General features: G+C 46.4%; 1 protein-coding gene across 3 annotated transcripts in view; it reads left to right on the forward strand.

The window, feature by feature from the left end:
• Positions 1-21,494, forward strand: part of FIBCD1 (fibrinogen C domain containing 1) — a 94,204-nt gene that overhangs the window by 42,919 nt on the left and 29,791 nt on the right. For all 3 annotated transcript variants that reach the window (XM_083160868.1, XM_083160867.1, XM_083160869.1), the window contains exon 3: positions 19,372-19,839. In XM_083160868.1, the coding sequence (XP_083016994.1) occupies positions 19,372-19,839 (468 nt within the window). The remainder of the gene's footprint in view (positions 1-19,371; positions 19,840-21,494) is intronic.

Consider the following 21,494-nt stretch of genomic DNA (forward strand, 5'->3'; position numbering starts at 1 on the left):
GATATTGGATAAGGGATATTTTGGATAATGTATATTTGGATACGGGATATTTTGGATAATGGATATTTGGATAATGGATAAGGGATATTGGATAAAGTTATTTTGTATAACGGATATTGGATAATGGGTATTTTGTATAACGGATATTGGATAATGGGTATTTTGTATAACGGATATTGGATAACGGATATTTTGGATAATGGATATTGGATAAGGGATATTTGGATAATGGATATTTGTATAACAGATATTGGATAAGGGATATTTTGGATAACAGATATTGGATAATGGATATCTGGATAAGGGATATTGGATAAGGGATATTTTGGATAATGGATATTTGAATATATACTCAACCTGTAATTTACATACTATGTTATTCAAGCTAATTATAGTTGTCATTTCAATGATTCAGACACTCTGGGGTTTATTTCCTAAGATGAGAGTTTTATTCAATCAAATTCTATTATCTTCTAGAAGGTGCTAATTAAATAAGAAGTACATTTTGATTGGTTGCTATGGGCAACATCCCATCTTCAGTAGAACTCCCATCTTAGTAAATAACCCCTCTGAGACGCAATGGGTGGATGCGTTAGGGAGGTGGCGATTGTTGGGTAGGCGTCACCGTATTCTTCAGTAGCAGGACCCGGGTCACTGGGATGATGATTGAAGCAGTGATATAAGTGGAGAAGTGACCCAGCGGAGAAGTTGCCCATTTCAGTTTTCAACCAATCAGCTGCTACTTTATAGAATGCACTTGATAAATGTTACTTCAAAGATGGATATACTGTATACTACTCTACATGTGTGTGGAATCTTTATGTTCTTATGGGCAATTGACACTAATTTTGGTGCCAGCTCTTCTATACATCACCCAGCCTCCAGATATCCAAAACTGATCTAATCATCTTCCAGGGTAGGGCGATCATTTTGCAGTCATATTTAGGTGGTATTTATCAAAGTTTGGAGAGAGATAAAAGTATCAACCAATCAGCTTCACTGTAAGGCCTGGTACACACCAGAACGATCCTGATTGTTAGTAGATTGTTAGCAGATTGTGCGATGGTCACACGATCTGTTGGGTGCACACAATCTGCTAACGATCTGCATCCAATCTGATCCCAATCCGATCTGAGTCTGTATCCAGTTGAATGGATCTTTTACAGATCCTCACTGCAGCAGGTAGGATCTGTAAAACGACCAAACGACAGCGGGGACGCGCATCGGATTGGAATCGGATCGGAATTGGACCTAAACATGCCCAATCTACATACAATCTGCATCCAATCGGTCGGAATTGGATCCAGATTGATGGAATTGAGCCCTAATCGTTCTGGTGTGTACCCCCCCTAACTTTTTAAACAGAGCCTGTAAAAGATAGAAACTGATTACTTATTCCCCACAATTGTATTACTCTCTGCTTTGATAAATCCCTTCACACTTCAGGTGCCCACACACGGTGCGGTGCGCGTTTTGTACTAGATCGCATTGCATGCCATATGCTGCACCAGCGATTTGAACTTGATGCGATCTAGCACACAGAGTACCGCCTGCACCGGCTTTCTGTACTTGGCGATATGCAAACTGCAGGGGCCATATAGAAACATTTGAACTAAATGCGATGTATGCGACCATTGCACCCTGTATGGGCACCATTGGTATTACAACTGTTGTTACTGTGTGGTTGTCCAGATTTAGGGCAACCATCTGAACCGGCTTATCGGGCAATGGGCACGTCTGTAGAAAAGTTGCAGTAGGCCAGAATAGAATCCTATAGCAATCTCGGCAGCCCTGGGCGATGACTTTGTAATTTCCTGTGAATACTCTAGAGGTATGCTAGCACAGCGATTCTCAAACTGTGGGTCCTGACCCCAAAGTGGGTCACGACCATCTCAGCATGGGGTCGCGACTCCATATTGCTGGCCGCCAGGCCGATCATTTCTCTCTAATCTCTCAGTCAGTGATTCAAGGATTCTGGAAACCCAGTTACACTGTCTGTTACTTCAGACTGCTCGCATTATTGTATGCCTCCACAATGCTGCCATTCCTGTGCCGTCTGCTGGTCTCACATGGCGCCCATTCTGGGGGTCCTGTCATCATTTTTATTGTCTGATGGGGTCCCAGAGAGAAATACTTTGTGAACCCATGTTCTAGAGAAGGCATGTCCAACGTTGGCCCTCCAGATGTTGTGAAACTACACATGCAATAGTTTTAGCATTCTCTAATAGCAAAACTGTGGCAAAGCATGCTGGGATGTGTAGTTTCACAACATCTGGAGAGCCAACGTTGGACATGCCTGTTCTAGAGGGTTCTCCTGCCTACAGGACTCCATTAAAAACAGAATACACTGCATGCTAACCCTCCCCGTCTGTATCCTACCCCTAACCCTCCCCTTCTCCTGCCAAATCCTCCCGTATCTTCCCCTAATCCTCCCCTCCGACAGCCTCACCCTCCCCATCCATAGCCTCACCCTCCCCATCTGTATCCTACCCCCAACCCTCCCCTTCTCCTGCCTAATACTCCCGTATCTTCCCCTCCGACAGCCTCACCCTCCCCATCCATAGCCTCACCCTTCCTATCTGTATCCTACCCCTAACCCTCCCCTTCTCCTGCCTAATCCTCCCGTATCTTCCCCTAATCCTCCCCTCTGACAGCCTAACCCTCCCTTCCCATAGCCTAAAACTCCCCCTACGCAGCCTAACCCTACCCCTCTGCTTCTGTATCGTAACCTTAGCACACACACACACCCCCACCAGTGGCTAACCTTAATATCTCCTCCTACAAACTGTAATACTCCCCTCCTGTAGCCTAATACTAACCACACCCTCTTGTAGCCTGACTAACCCTCCAGTCCCTGCAGATTGACGGCATTGTGCTGACAGATGCAGGCATGTCTAGTATCAGCATCCTAACTATCTATATTGTGATGTAGACAATTGTAAGAGTGCACATGTACCGGTGCCATCCTTGGAATTCTATAAGGAACGCAGTCACTTGAGCTTTCTGTCATGTGTCACTCCCTGTCCCCTCCCTGCAGGAAACGCCAGTATGGGTCACATACGGAAGAGAAATCATTTATCCTTCTTGTCAGTCACATGTTCAGTACGGTGTGAGAGCGCAGAATCATCGGCTCTTCCTTGTATGCTGGGAGCCATTGAAACAGATGATCTGCACAAGCAAAGATGACAGGTGTATATGAGTTTATAGAGTCTGCGACCCATCACTTACGCATTGCATTTACCTGGCGGAAGCTGCACTGTATCACGCCGGCAGTAGCTGCTATTTATCAGCCATCATGTAGAAGATTATCCCCGTACAGTACAATATATATGTATATATATCTTGTGGTAGCCAGCCCACACCGGAGGAACACCTCGGTACGGGTTCTACCTTCCTAATAGGAGATTTGCTGTTAGCATTTCCCACCTGTTTTAAATAACCGGTATTACACTATAAAGCGCCCCCTCTATTTGTTTTAGATGGAAATGTTCTGAAGTTCCCGTGGGAATCGGGTTCACCAGAGGGGAGCTGCTGCCCTAAACAAGTTAACCCATTGGACTGAGTGTGGATAAGGATCACTTTGAAAGTGTTTCTATAAGGACAGAAAAAGTGTCAGTGCACCTATCATTTTATTGTTATATATATATATATATATATATATATATATATATATATATATATATATGGAGCCTTTCTGCTCTCATCCTTGCAGCCATACAAGCAGAGAGTTACCAGCTTGGGGAATTCAGTGGTGTCTAACGTGAGATAAGTGTAAAGCAGTGACGTGCGGTGAGGTTAGTGGTTGGTGAGGCACTGGCTTGGTGGAGCCAGTGCCGATGGGCTCTGTGGGGAGCGTTGGGATCGGGTTGCTTCTGTGCTGACAGGTAGGTGCGGGAGCTGCCGCCTGCATAAGCATCAGAGACTGGCAGAGCAGCTCCTTCCTGTCAATGCAGAAGCAACCCGGACCAGCGCTCGCCACAGACCCCGTCGTTGCTGGCTCCACCAAGCCACCATGGGGTCTGCCCACATAACTATTTCACTTAAAAAAAACAGGTGGCTAAATGTGCTAGCCTCTGAGTTCAGTGGCTGTTCAAGGTGCCGGCTGAACTCTGAGTTTTTTGTAACAGGGCAATCATTTACAATGCATGGTTTTGTCTTGTAGATGTCTGCCTCTTTAAAAGAACCGCTGAGTTCAGCCAGCATCCCGCACAGTCACTGTACTTAGAGGCTAGTACATTTGGCCTTTATACTTCATTCATTGAAAAACACACAGCATTTTACACAAACACACAGATACACATCTCTGTTACTTTACACAACACACACCTTTGTCACTTTACACAAATGCACCTGTGTCACTTTACACAACACACACACCTCTGTCACTTTACACAACACACTCACCTCTGTCACTTTACACAAATGCACCTGTGTCACTTAAAAAAAACACAGCCCCCACCCTCCACAAACACCATATACACAGCATTGTTTAGCACAGGCACTGATTACCTGCAGCACCAACACACTGGCAGCAGTGTCCAGAGGGTCCAAGGACAGGCACCCGGAAGTAGAACGCCGTGCAGGAGGCAGAAGGGACAACCCGGGCAGAAATGAGCAGCATAGTGCACGCAGGTACCCAGTGGCCGGGAGACCGCGGGAGACAGCTCCGACGTCGGCGGCAATACAAGTCAGTGGATGAGCCGAGCAGCGGCGCCCCGTGCGGTACGGCTCCTCCGATTTTAAAAATGGCTATGTGCTATACGCGGCACCTATAGAAGAGCCACGGTGACAGTCAGGGATGTGCTTTTTGCCTATATAAAAGCACGCCCCTGTCACTGAGGCAGCGCCACTGTGCCCAATCACATCTGCCTCAGTGACAGGGGTGTGCTTTCATATAGGCAGAATGCACGTCCCTGTCACCGAGGCACTGCTATAGGTGCCGCCTATACACCTTTTGTAAATGGGCTTTTACAGCCCAGTGCTCAGCCCTGCCCCTTGCCCGCCCCCTGTTTCTGTTCCTTTACTATAGACAGTGGGAGGCACCGCACTTGATGCCTCCTAAATTAATAAAAAAAAAATGTAAAATGATTATAATAATACAAAACATATACTTATGACACATAATATGTGTCATAAGTATTTTCTTTGTATTTTTTAATGATAGTAATCATTAATGACAGGGTAGGCACTGCCTCCCCTGCCTACCCTGACTGCACGTCCCTGGTGTAAAGCATTAATCTCACGAAGGACAAGGGTTATTTTATCAGTGCTTCTGAGCTTGTTCGGACCGGGCCACCGTTGGCTTCTGATTTATGTCCGTGTGTCTTATGCAGAGGTGTAACTCTGGGAGGCAATGGAGTCATCTGCCAGGGGGCTCCTGCTCCCAAGGGGGCACCTCTCCTCCCCTGCGAGTTTGAATCAGTTAATTGAAAGCCTAACTGTTCGGTGAACTCCCCCAAATGCCGTCTTTTTGTCAATCAACTTGTGTACAGCCAACTATTAAAGTAGCAGGATTTTATCGCAGGACATGCCGTACGCATCTGATTATCACCCAGCCTGTGCGATCCGGTCTGAATAACCAGGGGTGCCGAGAGGAAGGGGGGGGGGGAGCAGGTACACTTTACCCGGGCCCGGGCCTGTCAGGGGGGCCCTGGTCTGGACACAGTTTTTTTTATTTGGTGTTTCTGAGTGCGCTGGGTCAGCTGTTCAGCGGCCGCATTGGGAGTGTGCGGATGTGGGCATACATGGGCCGGCGTGGGGGCAGCAACATCACAGAGGTCAGTTTGAGCATCATTCCGCTCTCCGACTCCAGGGCCTGCTGGGAGCCAGCCATGTGACTTGGGAGTTTACCGTGGCTCGGCGACAGGAGGATACTTCGGGTAGGTATTCCCTGGGTGCTGGGACAGAGGGAGGCCACCTCCTGTGGGAGTACCACCCACTCCGCAGCATCCGGCTCGCCCCACATTCCCATCCCAGCCGCCACCAGCAGCAGGTGCCAGTGCCATGTCTCCAGCCCAGCAGTCCCAGACCTGGTTCCCCACCCATGCCCAGGTCACTGTGTTCCAAGGTGGAAGGTGGGTGGCTGGTTGCTCTATGTCTGCTGCCTCCCTGCATGCTGCTGGGGCTGAGATCCAACTCTGGAAATCAGAATGTAACCCGTGACAGAGCATGTACTGTAACTCCATGACAACGAGCATGTTAACCCCTGGCAGAGCATGTAACTCCTGGCAGAGCAGGTTAATCCCATGTCAAAGAGCATGTTAACCCCTGGCAGAGAATGTTAACCCCTTGCAGAGCAGGTTAATCCCATGGCAACGAGAATGCTAACCCCCTAATATGCAATGAGCATTACGGTGTGTGGAATAACGTGTAATGGGCATTATGTCATGTGGTAAAATATGTAATAGGTATTACGGTGTATGTCATAATGTGTACTGCCCACTACGGTGTGTGGCATAAAGTTTAATGAGCACTATGGCATGTGGTACAATATGTAATGGGTGTGTGACATGTGTAATAGGCATTACAGTGTAAATTTTTGTCCCTGTATCCACCTTGGAAGCAGTGGTGTAACAACGGGTCAGTTTCGTCCGTGTGGGCCCCAGGAAGTTGTTGTACCGGGGCCCAGGATTTCTCTTGGCGGCCCTGTGAATAACCCCCTGATTGTGTACATATTTATACAATTACATAGCGCTGTGTGTGCATTTTATGGTTGTGGTCCCTTATGGTTTATGCATGAAGGGTCTAATAATTAGGCCTTTGCTGCCTTTAATTATTGCATTATGCATTCTAACACTGAACATGATCTCCAAATAAAGGGTGCAGAGGAGGGAGAGGGGGCTGTTTATTGCTGCACATGAGCAGAGAAACGGGGGCTGTTCGTGTTTCATGCTTGTGGGTGTTGCAACTCTCTGATTTAGGTAAAGGCTGCGGAATAAGAATACAAATTGTGTAGTATATGTGTACACTACATTCTTCTAACCTAATGCAACTTCTTCGCACCTGCCATAAAAAAAGTTTATATAAAAAAAATCCCAGTGAGGCGGAACCCCAATGTGCGCATGGTCACACACCACTATTCCGCTGTTGGGAGGTCCAGTAAGTACGGCACAGATAACACAAACCTATAAGGTTATTTACAGTAGAATGTGTAAGTTACCTGTGTGCGTTCCCTCACGGTTACAGTATACCCGGTATTACTGATATGCTGTATAATCGTCATCCTGTGTACGTGCACAATTAGCAATAGTTAGGAACGTATTTCATACATCTTGCCCAGAGGTTAATCGCCCTTCTAGTTATGCATTGGGGTGACTCGGAGGCACCGGCGTTTCCATCAAACGCTGGGCGGGCCTGTCGGAACGCCCTCTGCCGGTCACTCAGCGCCCAGGCAAAGAAAAATGCGCCAAATGCGCTTGTTGCAGGTGCTTTGTACATGCGCATAATCACACGCGTGCAGACAACGTCATCAGGGATGGGGCCACATTCAGACCATACCAGGGCCCATATGGACACGCTGGTTACTGTATATATAGGACATCTGTTGGGAGCCGAGGGCCCGATTCACACCTGCTTGCTAGGCTGCCTAGCGAGCAGTTGTGTACGCTTTCACCTCCGATCACATGCGCCCGCACAGAGGAAAAATCATTCGATGGTTACTCACCATCGATGGTTACTCACCATCGAAGGATTTTCCTCAGCTTGTTATGAAAACTAAAATCCACGACACTTTCAGAGACGCTCGCTGCAGGGGGGGATTATCGCGCCTTCACAGACCCCCACCATCAGGGACGTATTCAGACCTGTGATCCCGGCACATATACAGGAACATAACCTGGAGATACACCCGCTCAGTAACAGGTTGCCGTTCCCTTTAAGCGCAGTAGTGAGTCGGTGTACGTGTCACACTCATCTCTGATCCGTGCTTCTTTATGGATGAGAATTGTCAGGACTGAGTGATTTGTACAAGGTCATTTATCCCCCCTGTATGCATCGTTCTCTCCCCCGTAACGCGCGATCATTTCCTTGTGTATCCGTCCATGATAATTTGCTATATTACACCACTTGCTGTCACTCACAGAAACAACAAAATCTCAGCACTTTTTGCAGAGCCGGGCATTAGCATTGCTGCCATCTGATTATGCATGGCTGACACACTGGCGGCTCTGTCCCTTCTATATACTTATATAGGATATACCTAAGGCCCTTCAGGGCTCGCAGCGATTTAACCCTTCCACTGCCAGAGCCAACTCACCCTAGCGGAAAAGGCACAGAATGGTAATGCGGGCTCTGTGCCAGGCAGGATTACTTGCTAGTGGTAACAAAAATAAATGACTTCTGTACACTAAATCCCAGTCTTTTCATTATAGTAATTAAATGACTGCACTATAAAGTAAATGCATTGAAAGCTGCGGTGAGGCGGGGAATCCGCGTTGTGCACTCTCTGTGCCGAGGCTGGTACATGACTGTTCTTTCTAAGTGCTGGAAATGATCCGTCGGCTGGTTTGGGCAAGAGACTGCTGTGACCTCAGGTGCACGAGGTCACAGGGAGGGGGCGCAGAGGATTGTGGGTGAGAGATTGTACTCGCCCAGTACGTTGCGGTGAGGCGGGGAATCCACGTTGTGCACTCTCTGTGCCGAGGCTGGTACATGACTGTTCTTTCTAAGTGCTGGAAATGATCCGTCGGCTGGTTTGGGCAAGAGACTGCTGTGACCTCAGGTGCACGAGGTCACAGGGAGGGGGCGCAGAGGATTGTGGGTGAGAGATTGTACTCGCCCAGTACGTTGCGGTGAGGCGGGGAATCCACGTTGTGCACTCTCTGTGCCGAGGCTGGTACATGACTGTTCTTTCTAAGTGCTGGAAATGATCCGTCGGCTGGTTTGGGCAACAGACTGCTGTGACCTCAGGTGCACGAGGTCACAGGGAGGGGGCGCAGAGGATTGTGGGTGAGAGATTGTACTCGCCCAGTACGTTGGGAGAACAAGTGTGGTACTAGGTTAGGGATGTGGACAGTGTCTAGGTCGACAGTCAAAAGGTCAACCACTATTGGTCGACATTCAAAAAGTTCACATGTGAAAAAAGTTGACAAGGTCCACACAAGAAAAAAAGGCTGACATGGAAAAAGGCCGACATGAGTGTTTCATGATTTTGTTTGAAAACAGAACTTGTTCATACTTTACCATCCCAGTGCGCATAGCGGGAGAATGAAATAGTGCGCTGAACGCCATGCGAGGGGACGCAGTACTTTTATACCGTGTCTATGACAACCTATGTTGACACAGACACCACCACCAAAAAAATAATTTAAAAATCATGTTGACCGTTTTAACATCAACTTTTTGCTTGTCAACCTACTGCACGTCAACATTTTTGATATGTCGACCAATTATGGTCACCCTTTTTGACTGGCACCTAACGACCCATACCCCTGGGTTATGAGCAGTGGAAAGGGTGAGGAAGGGGACTGTGCAGAAGTTCCCCATAGCAACCAACAAGCTTTAACTCAAGTACATTCTATACATTGATAGGTAATAGCTGAGGGGTTGCCCTGGGCAACTGCTTCACTGTTTCACCACTTGATACATCAACCCCATGTCTCTAGGGACCCCGGAATTGTCATGTATTGGGTATATAGTGTATGCTATAGGATAATAATGGCGCACTGATTCTTCAGGCCCCAGATAACAGTAAGTTGAGCGTCACAGAATGACTGAGAGGACCGTTAAATGTAATGCGATGTCCCCTCAGGCTGCGCACTCACGGCGCTGTTTCAGTGTCTTTGCTACAGTAAAGTCAGGGTCCAGAGGATTACTCAACGCACCTTGGGCATAATAGGAAACAGGGCGAGTCGGTTTACATGGCGAAGCTCTCCCCAAAAACCACAATGGAGGTAAACGGCAAGAAACTCCTTGGAGATGGATTAACTCCAGCTGACTCGGCTCCATCTGTGTCGCTGCGGAGCACTTTGGGAAATGAGTGTTTGATACTGATGAGGGTACTTGTTTTCTAGAACGGCGCCCACGATTTTGATCTTAGGCATCGCAAGGAAAAAAATTGCGTCGGTCGCATCGCATGCGGCCAAAAAATCGCATGCAATGCGACCGACGCGATTACCGCGATTTGGAGAACATTGTTAAATGGCCCACAGACCCCAAATACCCACCCTGAAGTGTGAAATGGCCCCCCCAAATTGTTAACGCCACCCGACGATCAACGTCAACCCGAAGCGTGGCGAGCGGCGGTACGCGTCCTCCGACCTTTTCATACCCCTACCCCTACCCTACTCCTACCCCTTCATACCCCTACTATCCACGTCGGCGTGGAGTTGAGAACAGAAAGTGTGGCGAGCGCAGCGAGCCACCGAGCCCAAAGCGTGGCGAGCATAGCGAGCCCCGCGAGGGGACGCGGAACACGCTCACGAAGCATGGCGAGCGGACACGGATTACTTAACATGTATTCCACGTCCCCTCGCAGGGCTCGCTGCACTCGCCAGGCTTCGGGCTCGTATTCCGCGGCCGCTCGCCACGCTTCGGGCTTGGTGGCTCGCTGCGTTCGCCACACTTTCTATTCTCAACTCCACGCCGACATGGATAGTGGGGGTATGAAAAGGTCGGAGGATGCGTACCGCAGTCTGAGAGGACATCTGTACCGTATGCTCACTGTCTACCCCACTGGTGTCCCTTCCCTATTAGAGTGTAAGCTCTCAGACGCAGGGCCCTCTTCCCTCATGTGCTTTTCTTTCTCTTACTTAGGGGACGATTTATCAGATGCGGATAATTGACTACATCACACAATTATCGCATGCAGGGACAGAGATTGTGAGGAAGCGCTGTCCCTGCCATGGCTCTTTGCAGCATTCGTGAAAAATTAGAGATGGTTTGTTCGTGAGTGAGCCGGTTCTTTTGAACAGTTCTTTTAAAAGAGCGAGTGATATGTTGCTCACTAAGCGGTGAATGGTCGTTCTTCAGTTCTTCTTGGAGGCCTATCGTTAATATGTTCAGTTTTGTTTTCATACAATGCATTTGCCTGAGCACAGCAGCGCCACACATGGTAGCTTAGAGGAACTGCACTGACTGACTCATGAGTCAGTGATCTGTATGAATCCGTGAACGGCTGAAGTCACTGAACTACTGAACTGAACTACTTGCAAGGACTCATCAGGGCAATGTAGTTCATCCAGCACCGCAGAGTCCACTCCACACCATGTCTGAGCTCAGCACTGCCACCTGTGGCAGCTGAGATGTACTAACTCCGGAGAGTATTGCATTGCTTTACAAAAAAGTGTCAGGATAAATAGAAAAATAAGTGAAAATAACAGTTACCTGTGAGATTAATGTACGGAGTTGGCTTTACATTATTAGAATCAGTTGAAATGTAAATAAAACAAACATCAATCACCGCTCTCTTTAGTGAGTCACTTTACCCATCTCTATGAAAAATCATTCGCTATGCATGCACTGCCGGCACTATGGCTGCCACCGTGTGCCGCGACCCCCCCACCAACACCGCTGATCATACTCACCTATGTCGGTGATCATGGATTGGGAGCTCCAACAGGGCTGCCATTCATCAAGGCTCACTGCTTCTGTGACCTCCGCCGGTGCTGCCACTTTGCTTTACTGCATGGCGGTCACAGGAGCAGCCCAGATCCCTCACCGGAACCTGGTATGTGAGTAAGGAATTCACAGTGAGCCGTGTGAATTTGCCAGCTGAAAACCCCACATTTCACAGTATTTTAGTAAAACTAATTGAAATAAATGACCTGTCGTGATCTCGCTCCGTTTGCCACACTTCGGGCACAGTGGCTCGCTTCACTCATCACCTTGCTATGAAAGGCAATAGTTGGTGCCATGGACAGTCACAGTGCAAGGCCACTGACCTTGTTCTTCCCCCTGGCATCGTGTGTTCATGGTTGTGGGTGTGAAAGGATGAATCTAGTAACTACCCTCTGCCCTTGCTGGTGGCACTTCAGCAGTAAGTATATATCCCTGCCTACACTGACCTATGCAATGGAAAGCTTCAGCCACGTAAGATTGCCACATGTCACACACAAGATTACTCAATTCGGGTAATTAGGGATTTTTGGGGCGGGGACTCAAGAAGTTTAATCTTATTTTTATTTTTGCACAGTGCACCTCTGGAGTCTTTCCCATCTCTCACCACACAGTTGCACGTGTATGATAAGCCTGCCCTGCAAAGTGTTGGCAGAACAATCAGGCATACTGGCATAAATCTGGGAGTATAGTGGTCAATGCAGGGAGGAGGGGGGGTGGGGAGAGTACCAAGGTCTGGGTTTTTCTGGGGACATCCATATGCCAGGAAGGTTTAACCATGCCCAGAGATGTCATGACCACACCTAACTGTGCCCTTACCGTAGCGCATATCACCTTGAATATCGCTCTGCAATCTCCCATCTTCCGAGAGATCAGCGCGATTAATCATTTGAATACGGCCCTATGATAGATACATGGTAGTTACTATCCTATTTGGTTGCACTGAACAATTTCTGCACTTTCCTTCTATCTCTTAAGGTGGCCATACATCAGAAAGATATTGTACCCAATCATACAATCTCAATTGATTGTAAGATGGATTGTATGCAGATTGTGCGCACATCTTGTGTACACAAATCATACAATCAATCATCAGATGGATTGTATGACTGATTGTAAGATGGATTGTGTGTAGATTGTGTGTCCAAAAACCACCAAGGACTGCCGGGGATTTCAAGGAAAATTGTACACAATCCTGAGCGCAATCGATCTTAAGATCGATCTTTCTGATGTATGGCCAGCTTTAGTCAAAGGTGTGATACATTTCCCCTTGTGTCCCCCTCGCCACTCCTGCGTGTCACAATCCTAACTGGCCAAATCCATTATTTATCAGGAGCACCTGCATCAGTAAGACGATCAATGAAACCACACACGGCCTGCACAGATACAAGTATGACACAGTTACACGTATGACACAGTTACACATATGACACAGATGCACGTATGACACAGATGCATGTATGACACAGATACACGTATGACACAGATGCACGTATGACACAGATACACGTATGACACAGATGCATGTATGACACAGATACACGTATGACAGTTGCACGTATGACACAGATACACGTATGACACAGATGCACGTATGACACAGATGCACGTATGACACAGATACATGTATGACACAGATGCACGTATGACACAGATGCACGTATGACACAGATACACGTATGACACAGATGCACGTATGACACAGATGCACGTATGACACAGTTACACGTATGACACAGTTGCACGTATGACACAGATGCACGTATGACACAGATACACGTATGATACAGATACACGTATGACACAGTTACACGTATGACACAGTTACACATATGACACAGATGCACGTATGACACAGATGCATGTATGACACAGATACACGTATGACAGTTGCACGTATGACACAGATACACGTATGACACAGATGCACGTATGACACAGATGCACGTATGACACAGATACATGTATGACACAGATGCACGTATGACACAGATGCACGTATGACACAGATACACGTATGACACAGATGCACGTATGACACAGATGCACGTATGACACAGTTACACGTATGACACAGTTGCACGTATGACACAGATGCACGTATGACACAGATGCACGTATGACACAGATGCACGTATGACACAGATGCACATATGACACAGATGCACGTATGACACAGATACACGTATGACACAGTTACACGTATGACACAGTTACACATATGACACATATGCACGTATGACATAGATACACGTATGACACCGATACACATATGACACAGATACACGTATGACACATTTACACGTATGACACAGATGCACGTATGACACAGATGCACGTATGACATAGATACACGTATGATACAGATACACGTATGACACAGTTACACGTATGACACATATACACGTATGACACAGATACACGTGTGACACAGATACACGTATGATACAGATGCTTAGTCTCCCAGCATTCCGCAGCTACTTATTTATGAATATTGTATACCTGCCTGGGAAGACTGTGACGGGCAGCAGGTCGCCTCATTGCCGCATGGTTTTGCCAATTAGAGAAAGATTTTGCTTTTGCATTCCGTGCTGAATGAGGCCCATAGGTAGCGGCGCCCATCTGCAGCTTCGCCTTTCGCCACTTAACATATACCCCAATCTCCAGAAAGATCTGGGGGGGGGGGCAGTGGTGAAATCTCTGATTTCTCCATCATTAACCCATTACATTTCAGCTATTTGTAGACTCTTGGCTGTTCCATCGATAGAACCCAGATTATCGTGAATCTGCTCTGGAGGCTAGCGCCAGGCCTGATATTCCGCTGACCTCTGCACATGACCTCGTGACCTTACGCTGCTGCTGACCTGACAATGGAATTGGAGACCTTGCCTGAGGGACAGGTGCTGGGGGAGGTGGGAGGTGTGAGCGAGAGAAGGAGACGTTCCAGAACCCTACCTATTCTGGCTGCCTGTGCCAAGGAGAGGTTAGACCGGGGCTCACACAGCTTCATGTAGAAACACCGCCAGCAGCAGCGGAGAATGAAAACTGAGGGAGCGATGCTTTCTGTTCAAGGGGAGACCACCTGTGGGAGGGAGACACATGGAGATATGACAGTGTGACAGTTCAGCCGCAGGCAGCGACAATAAATGTATTAATGAGACATGTCACATTGAGATACATGGAGCAGGCTGCTTGATAGCAACAGCACGAACAGAGACACCCCCTCTTTGCAGTTTGCTGCCCTCATTGAGAGACATCCTCTCTATCTGAGAGTCACAGAAGAACACGAGTGTGACAGCTAGCCTCCTATTACGAGACGTCTCACAACTCTAGAAAAAGTTCTACGACACTTCTTGTCTAATATATTGAATAGTGTACTTAAAAAAGTCCTTTTCCGATTGCAGTCTAGTGTCAGACCATCACACCCCTATGTTTTAGATGTCTGGTTAGTCTACATTGCATAGTGTACACCAGGGGTGGCCAAACCAGTCCGCGAGATCTACCATGTTCATGTTTTCCAGGCCTCCTGAGGATCTGTAGAATGAGGGGTAGGTGTATGAAGCAGGAGAAGTCGACCAATCAGCACTGAAGTAACAGCTATAATGTGCATAATATAAAACTATACATAGCAGCTGACTGGTTGCCATGGGAAACCTCCTTTTATCACTGCTTCTTACATCTACCCCTGAATGCAGCACATGTATAAAAATGTAACATTTGGTAATGACGACACCTGTGCAACAGCTAAGTGGTCTGGAAACCTGTTAGTAAATCTCTAGGGCCAGTTTGACCAGCCCAGGTGTACACTATATACACTTTTTATCCTCCTCGGTATTAAAACCACATCTTAACAATTTTTAACAGTTGGGAACTGCTGGAACTTCACGTCTCTATACTGTTCCGTCTATTCGTCTTTATACTGTTCCCTCTACATGTCTCTATACTGTTCCGTCTACACGTCTCTATACTGTTCCGTCTACACGTCTCTATACTGTTCCGTCTACACGTCTCTCTACTCGTCTTTATACTGTTCGGTCTACACGTCTCTATACTGTTCCGTCTACACGTCTCTCTACTCGTCTTTATACTGTTCCGTCTACACTTCTCTATACTGTTCCGTCTACACGTCTCTATACTGTTCCCTCTACACGTCTCTATACTGTCCCCTCTACACGTCTCTATACTGTTCCGTCTACACATCTCTATACTGTTCCTTCTACACGTCTCTATACTGTTCCGTCTACTCGTCTCTATACTGTTCCGTCTACACGTCTCTCTACTCGTCTTTATACTGTTCCGTCTACACTTCTCTATACTGTTCCGTCTACACGTCTCTATACTGTTCCGTCTACACGTCTCCATACTGTTCGGTCTACACGTCTCTATACTGTTCCGTCTACACGTCTCTATACTGTTCCGTCTACTCATCTTTATACTGTTCCGTCTACACGTCTTTATACTGTTCCCTCTACGCGTCTCTATACTGTTATGTCTACTTGTCTTTATACTGTTCCGTCTACACGTCTCTATACTGTTCCCTCTACACGTCTCTATACTGTCCCCTCTACACGTCTCTATACTGTTCCATCTACTCGTCTTTATACTGTTCCGTCTACACGTCTCTATACTGTTCCGTCTACACGTCTCTATACTGTTCCGTCTACACGTCTCCATACTGTTCGGTCTACACGTCTCTATACTGTTCCGTCTACACGTCTCTATACTGTTCCGTCTACTCATCTTTATACTGTTCCGTCTACACGTCTTTATACTGTTCCCTCTACGCGTCTCTATACTGTTATGTCTACTTGTCTTTATACTGTTCCGTCTACACGTCTCTATACTGTTCCCTCTACACGTCTCTATATTGTCCCCTCTACACGTCTCTATACTGTTCCATCTACTCGTCTTTATACTGTTCCGTCTACACTTCTCTATACTGTTCCGTCTACACGTCTTTATACTGTTCCCTCTACACGTCTCTATACTGTTCCGTCTACACGTCTCTATACTGTTCCCTCTACACGTCTCTATACTGTTGTTTCTATACTGTTCCGTCTACTCGTCTTTATACTGTTCCATCTACACGTTGTTACACTGTTCCGTTTACACGTCTCTATACTGTTCTGTCTACACTTCTCTATACTGTTCCGTCTTGGGGATCCTTTCTTTTGGGTGTGGATTGAATGATAGACAATAATTAGGTCAACAGTCAATCGGTCAACCACTATTGGTTGACAGTGCAAAGGTTGCCATATGTAAAAGGTCGACATTGACAAAAGTTCACCACAAGGAAAATGTCTACATGGAAATGGTTGACACCAGAAATGGTAGACACATGTTTTCACTTTTTGGGTGTCTATGCAGACCTCTGTCAACATGGACCCCCAGTTAGTGTTACACGTACCCTCGCATGGCTTGCTTCGCTCGGCACACTTTACTGTTCTCACTAGTAGTTGTCAGGGAAGTCGTTTAAAACAGAAAAAATCGTGAAAAGCTCATGTCAACATTTTTATGTGCCGACCATTGGCATGTCAACATTTTGCATGTGTCGACATATTTCCAAAAGTGATCGACCTATTGACTGTCGACCAATCAACCAGACCACTTTATTTCAGACTGAGCAGTATTTTACAAGAAAATGTTAAATATTGAAATTAATAAAGGGTGAGGTAATTAGTGAGGGCGAGGTAATTAGTGGTGGGTCCAGCATGTATACGTTCTGAGGTGGATCAGCAAATCTGTCTAGCTAGAAGTGGAATGATTGGCTGTTCTGTAGACCAATTAGCATATGTAAAATGCGCTAATCATGTTTATGTACCCTGATTCTAGCTTACACTCCCGGAATTTATTGGAGACTCTGAAATTTGGAGAATCCAGTAGTAGGTGACTCTCTCACATTCCACTTCTCTTTCTGTCGAAACAAATGGGGTGTGGCCTTGGTAACGCATTTCACTGCGAAACGCGTTGTCATGGCACCGGAACCCTACTGCACAATGACACATCAGCCACCTCATGATACATTTTCCCATCATGCCTTGCTCGCTTGCCCATTGGCTCTCAACTTTGGGTTAAAGAAAAGGTATCGGTCCTTTTTTTTGCTCCTAAATGGCACATTACGAGTCCACTATGTTTCCAGTTGGTAAATGATCCATTATGCCATGGTAGAGACTCACACTTATTTTATTAAGTCCCTCTGGAGAAAGTTAGCATAAAAGATAGAATGAGAGAAAAATTGTAAGTGACAGCGGGAAATAAAATGCAATGTTAACTATTAATACATTTTAGGAGCGCCTTTAATATGACTTCCTCAGGGATTTCCTACTTAATGGTTTATAAGTTGTTGTAACTTTGAAATCACTTCAGGGTAGATTATTCGCTCACAGCGAGTCCCTAATGGAAGCAGCATATTGCATTACCCTGCGAGATTGCTATTGTGCTGAGCGGAATCAGCTTGTTTTGGGTCTAGAACGAAACACATAAAAATGAAAGAGAAATCCCAAAAGGCTGTAGTACTGTGTGCTCCTCATTCCGTATCATACCCAAGGATGTACAGAGCCTACGCAAGTGTCTGAGCACTCCAGGCTAATAGGAGGTAGGAGACCCCAAACTGTTAAAGAATCGCTTTTATTAGAGACATTGGGAATTTGAATTCTTATTGACAACCTGTAATATCCATCTAGAGAACTTCCAATTCTGCATCTTTCAGACTACATTGTTATTGCAGACCTTAATCTGTTTATGGATTTGCAGATATAGGGGCAGAAGGAATAAGCCGCGGGGACCTGCGCTATGTGTGGCTGCGCTCGCATCCAATTAATACGGGAGGTAAAACCTTGTTTGTTTCTGTGCTAACACCTCTATGGGATGTGAGCAGAAACAAGAGCAGATTTCATGCACTAGAACTTCCCCAGCAGAACCTTGCAGTTAATTGAATCTGCCCTGTAGACGTCTTCCCTTGATGCCCTGCGCTGACAGCACTATCAGGGAAAGCATGGAATCTGTACACAGTGCTAGTTTATAAAAGTTATCTTTTATAATGCCATCATTTTCAAGCTGATAAAATCCCCAATCATCAGTGATGTCACTGGTTCCAGGCACAGTGATTGGTGGCATTCTCAAGAATATTGGTCCGCCCCAAACCGTGGCGTATGTTTATCCCAGTTGCCCAGAGGCAAGATAAATATTGCTGCCCCCCCCCCATATACATATAAAAAAGAACAGTAGAGAAATGATTTCTATATATCTTGTTACATTGCACAACATTTATTTACATGATCATTTATTTGAAACAAATATATTTCTTAGCAGTTATACCCAGGATTAGAACCTGGGACCTGTCTCACTGGAGGCAGACACCTTACTGATAGAGATATTTACTCCTACACAGTAAGTATGCAAATTCTGACTATGTATAATTAATTGACAATTCAAAACCATTACCTACGTATAAATAGAATCTGCATGCATCCTATGCTGCAGCAAAGAGTAATGTGTCTGCTTCTAGTGGAACAGGTCCTGGGTTCTAATACAGGGTGTAAAAATTATGTTTAGAATAAAGAGTCAGCCACAGATGGGATATTGACAGCTTTCAATTAACTGATTCAAACTCACAGGGGAGAAGAGGTGCCCCCTTGGGAGCAGGTGCCTGTCGGCAGATGACTCCCGAAGTTACGCCTCTGGTCCCAAATGAGGGAAGCCTCCTTTAGGTGACCTATGCTCGGTAACCGCCTCTGTATATGAATCAGTACTCTGTTCTTAGATGCTGCTCCAGTTCTCCGGACACCTTGCTGACCATTTCTTTCTGTTCTCTTGCAGAGGACAAGCTGTGGATACATCCTATGTACAGTGCTGTTGTCGGTAGCTGTCCTGCTGGCAGTCACCGTCACCGGAGCCGTTTTGTTCATGAACCATTACCACGCTCCTTCCACTGATCCTCCTCCAGTCATCACCACCAACATGGAAGATCCCAATGCACTGGTCACCATTGAAAGGGCCGACAGCTCCCACATCAGTATATTTATTGACCCCAATTGCCCTGACCCGTTTCCTCGCCTAGAGGGGCTACAGTCCTCCCTGCTGTCCGCTCTGGCTGACCACGACTCGGAGCTGAAAGTGGCCGTGGGGAAGGAGAGGGCTCTGTTAGCCGGCTTGGCGGACCAAGTGTCACAGATGGTATCACAGATGTCCCGGCAGCGAGTGGACTTGGAGAGCCTAAGGAAAGGGCAGAATGGACTGGTATCAGAGCTGGTGGCACTGCAGAGCGAGCAGGGAAGACTTATACAGGTATCTGTACGGATTTAGAGTCATCGCTGGGTGTGTACTCATTTGCGTACATTTTCTGGAACAGTTGTGTTGCTAAAATGTGGATTTATGGGACAATAACTGGCATAGGTCATACAAAGAATTGTAAATGGTGTATCTTATAGAAAATAGATACCAGGGGCCCAATGTAATAGGACAGGGGTGACTAAACCAACTGTAGTCATTACTGTCACATTTTCAAACATACAATACAGTTCAAAGGAATGGACTAGAGCGCTAAGGAATATAACGGGGTCAATTCGCTACAACAATTATTATTTATTTTAAAAAAAACACATAAAATTAATGAACACATTAAATAAAATAATATTGTGCCCTTCCGGATAACCTGTTACATAGGAGCCAGAGGATCCGGCAATGTAACTCGGATAAATAAGGAAAGCTCCCGATCATTCCTATATTGCTCGGTCTGCTGTGGGCAGGTGTAGTCCCAGCACCATGAATGGTCTTATACCTGGTGGGTCGTGGAACACCGCTGGAGGATGTCAGGCTCCTATAGTTGGAGGCAACCTCACAATGATGCGGATGTTGGAATCCAAGGATTAGCAGCTGGTGGTGTCTTGGGCAGTGGAAAGATGGTAGCATCCCATGATGATGAGGTTGTGGATTGATGATGATGTGGATTGATGAAGGGGATTATTACGGTTCTCACCCAGACGGTATGGAAACGGAGCTGGTTCAGGACGGGAGTAGGTGTGGTAGTTCTCTGCTGTCCTTGAAGTTCTGCGCCTACTGACGCGTTTCGCTGTAAACAACCACACACCAGGTATAGCACTCACCTCCCTGGATGGGGTTTTATACCATCATGACAGGAAGTGCACTTACAAACCATCCATCAATTAGCCAATTAGAGCCTAATATTCATTCCTACTATAGATCCGCAGGTTGCCTGAAAAACACAAACTGTTGGTAGATCTTGAAGACAGGTCTGGCCGCCCCTGTAATAGGGTGTAAGAATCGGAAAGTTAGATATTTTGGGAGAGTTTTACCGTTTTTTTAAGCAGCAATCATTGACAAGGAAAATAAAACCAGATTGATTTTGTCATGTAAAACCTCTCACTTTCTGATTCTAATACCCTATTAGATTTGGCTCTAGATTTGGGATTTTAGGGGAAAAAAATTATACAGCTGCTGTACTAATGTACCATTATTTTCCACAAGGTGGTAACACAGAGTCCCACCAATAGTTTTTGATAGTTCGATCAAATAATTATATCCTGTGGACTTGTTATAGGCCTACTTCTGAGTCGTCGGACACAGCGGCGTCTATTCGTGCGTGCCTTCTGTGACTTACGTATGCAAATGCTGCTACAAACTCCTCCCCTTGTGTACACCGTGCAGTCAACAACTGGGACGCCTACTTTTTGTGTCTCTGCAATACTGATTGGTGCATCCTTAGAAGCCATCATAAGTCACACCATAACCATTGTACTCGCCCAATAACAGCTGCGGTTACTCCGCCTGACCACAGGCTGCTATGCCTATGACTGTGCTGCTGCAACCCGATCATGCCCATCCCATTCCATAACACTGCCACTGAACAGACCATTACTGCATGCACTGCCAGTCACTGCCGAGTAATGTCCGATCCCCTCTGTCCTGATTGCAACAGCAGC

The sequence above is a fragment of the Crinia signifera genome, chromosome 9 (assembly GCF_055691185.1).
Source record: "Crinia signifera chromosome 9, ASM5569118v1, whole genome shotgun sequence".
In the NCBI taxonomy this organism is placed as follows: domain Eukaryota; kingdom Metazoa; phylum Chordata; class Amphibia; order Anura; family Myobatrachidae; genus Crinia; species Crinia signifera.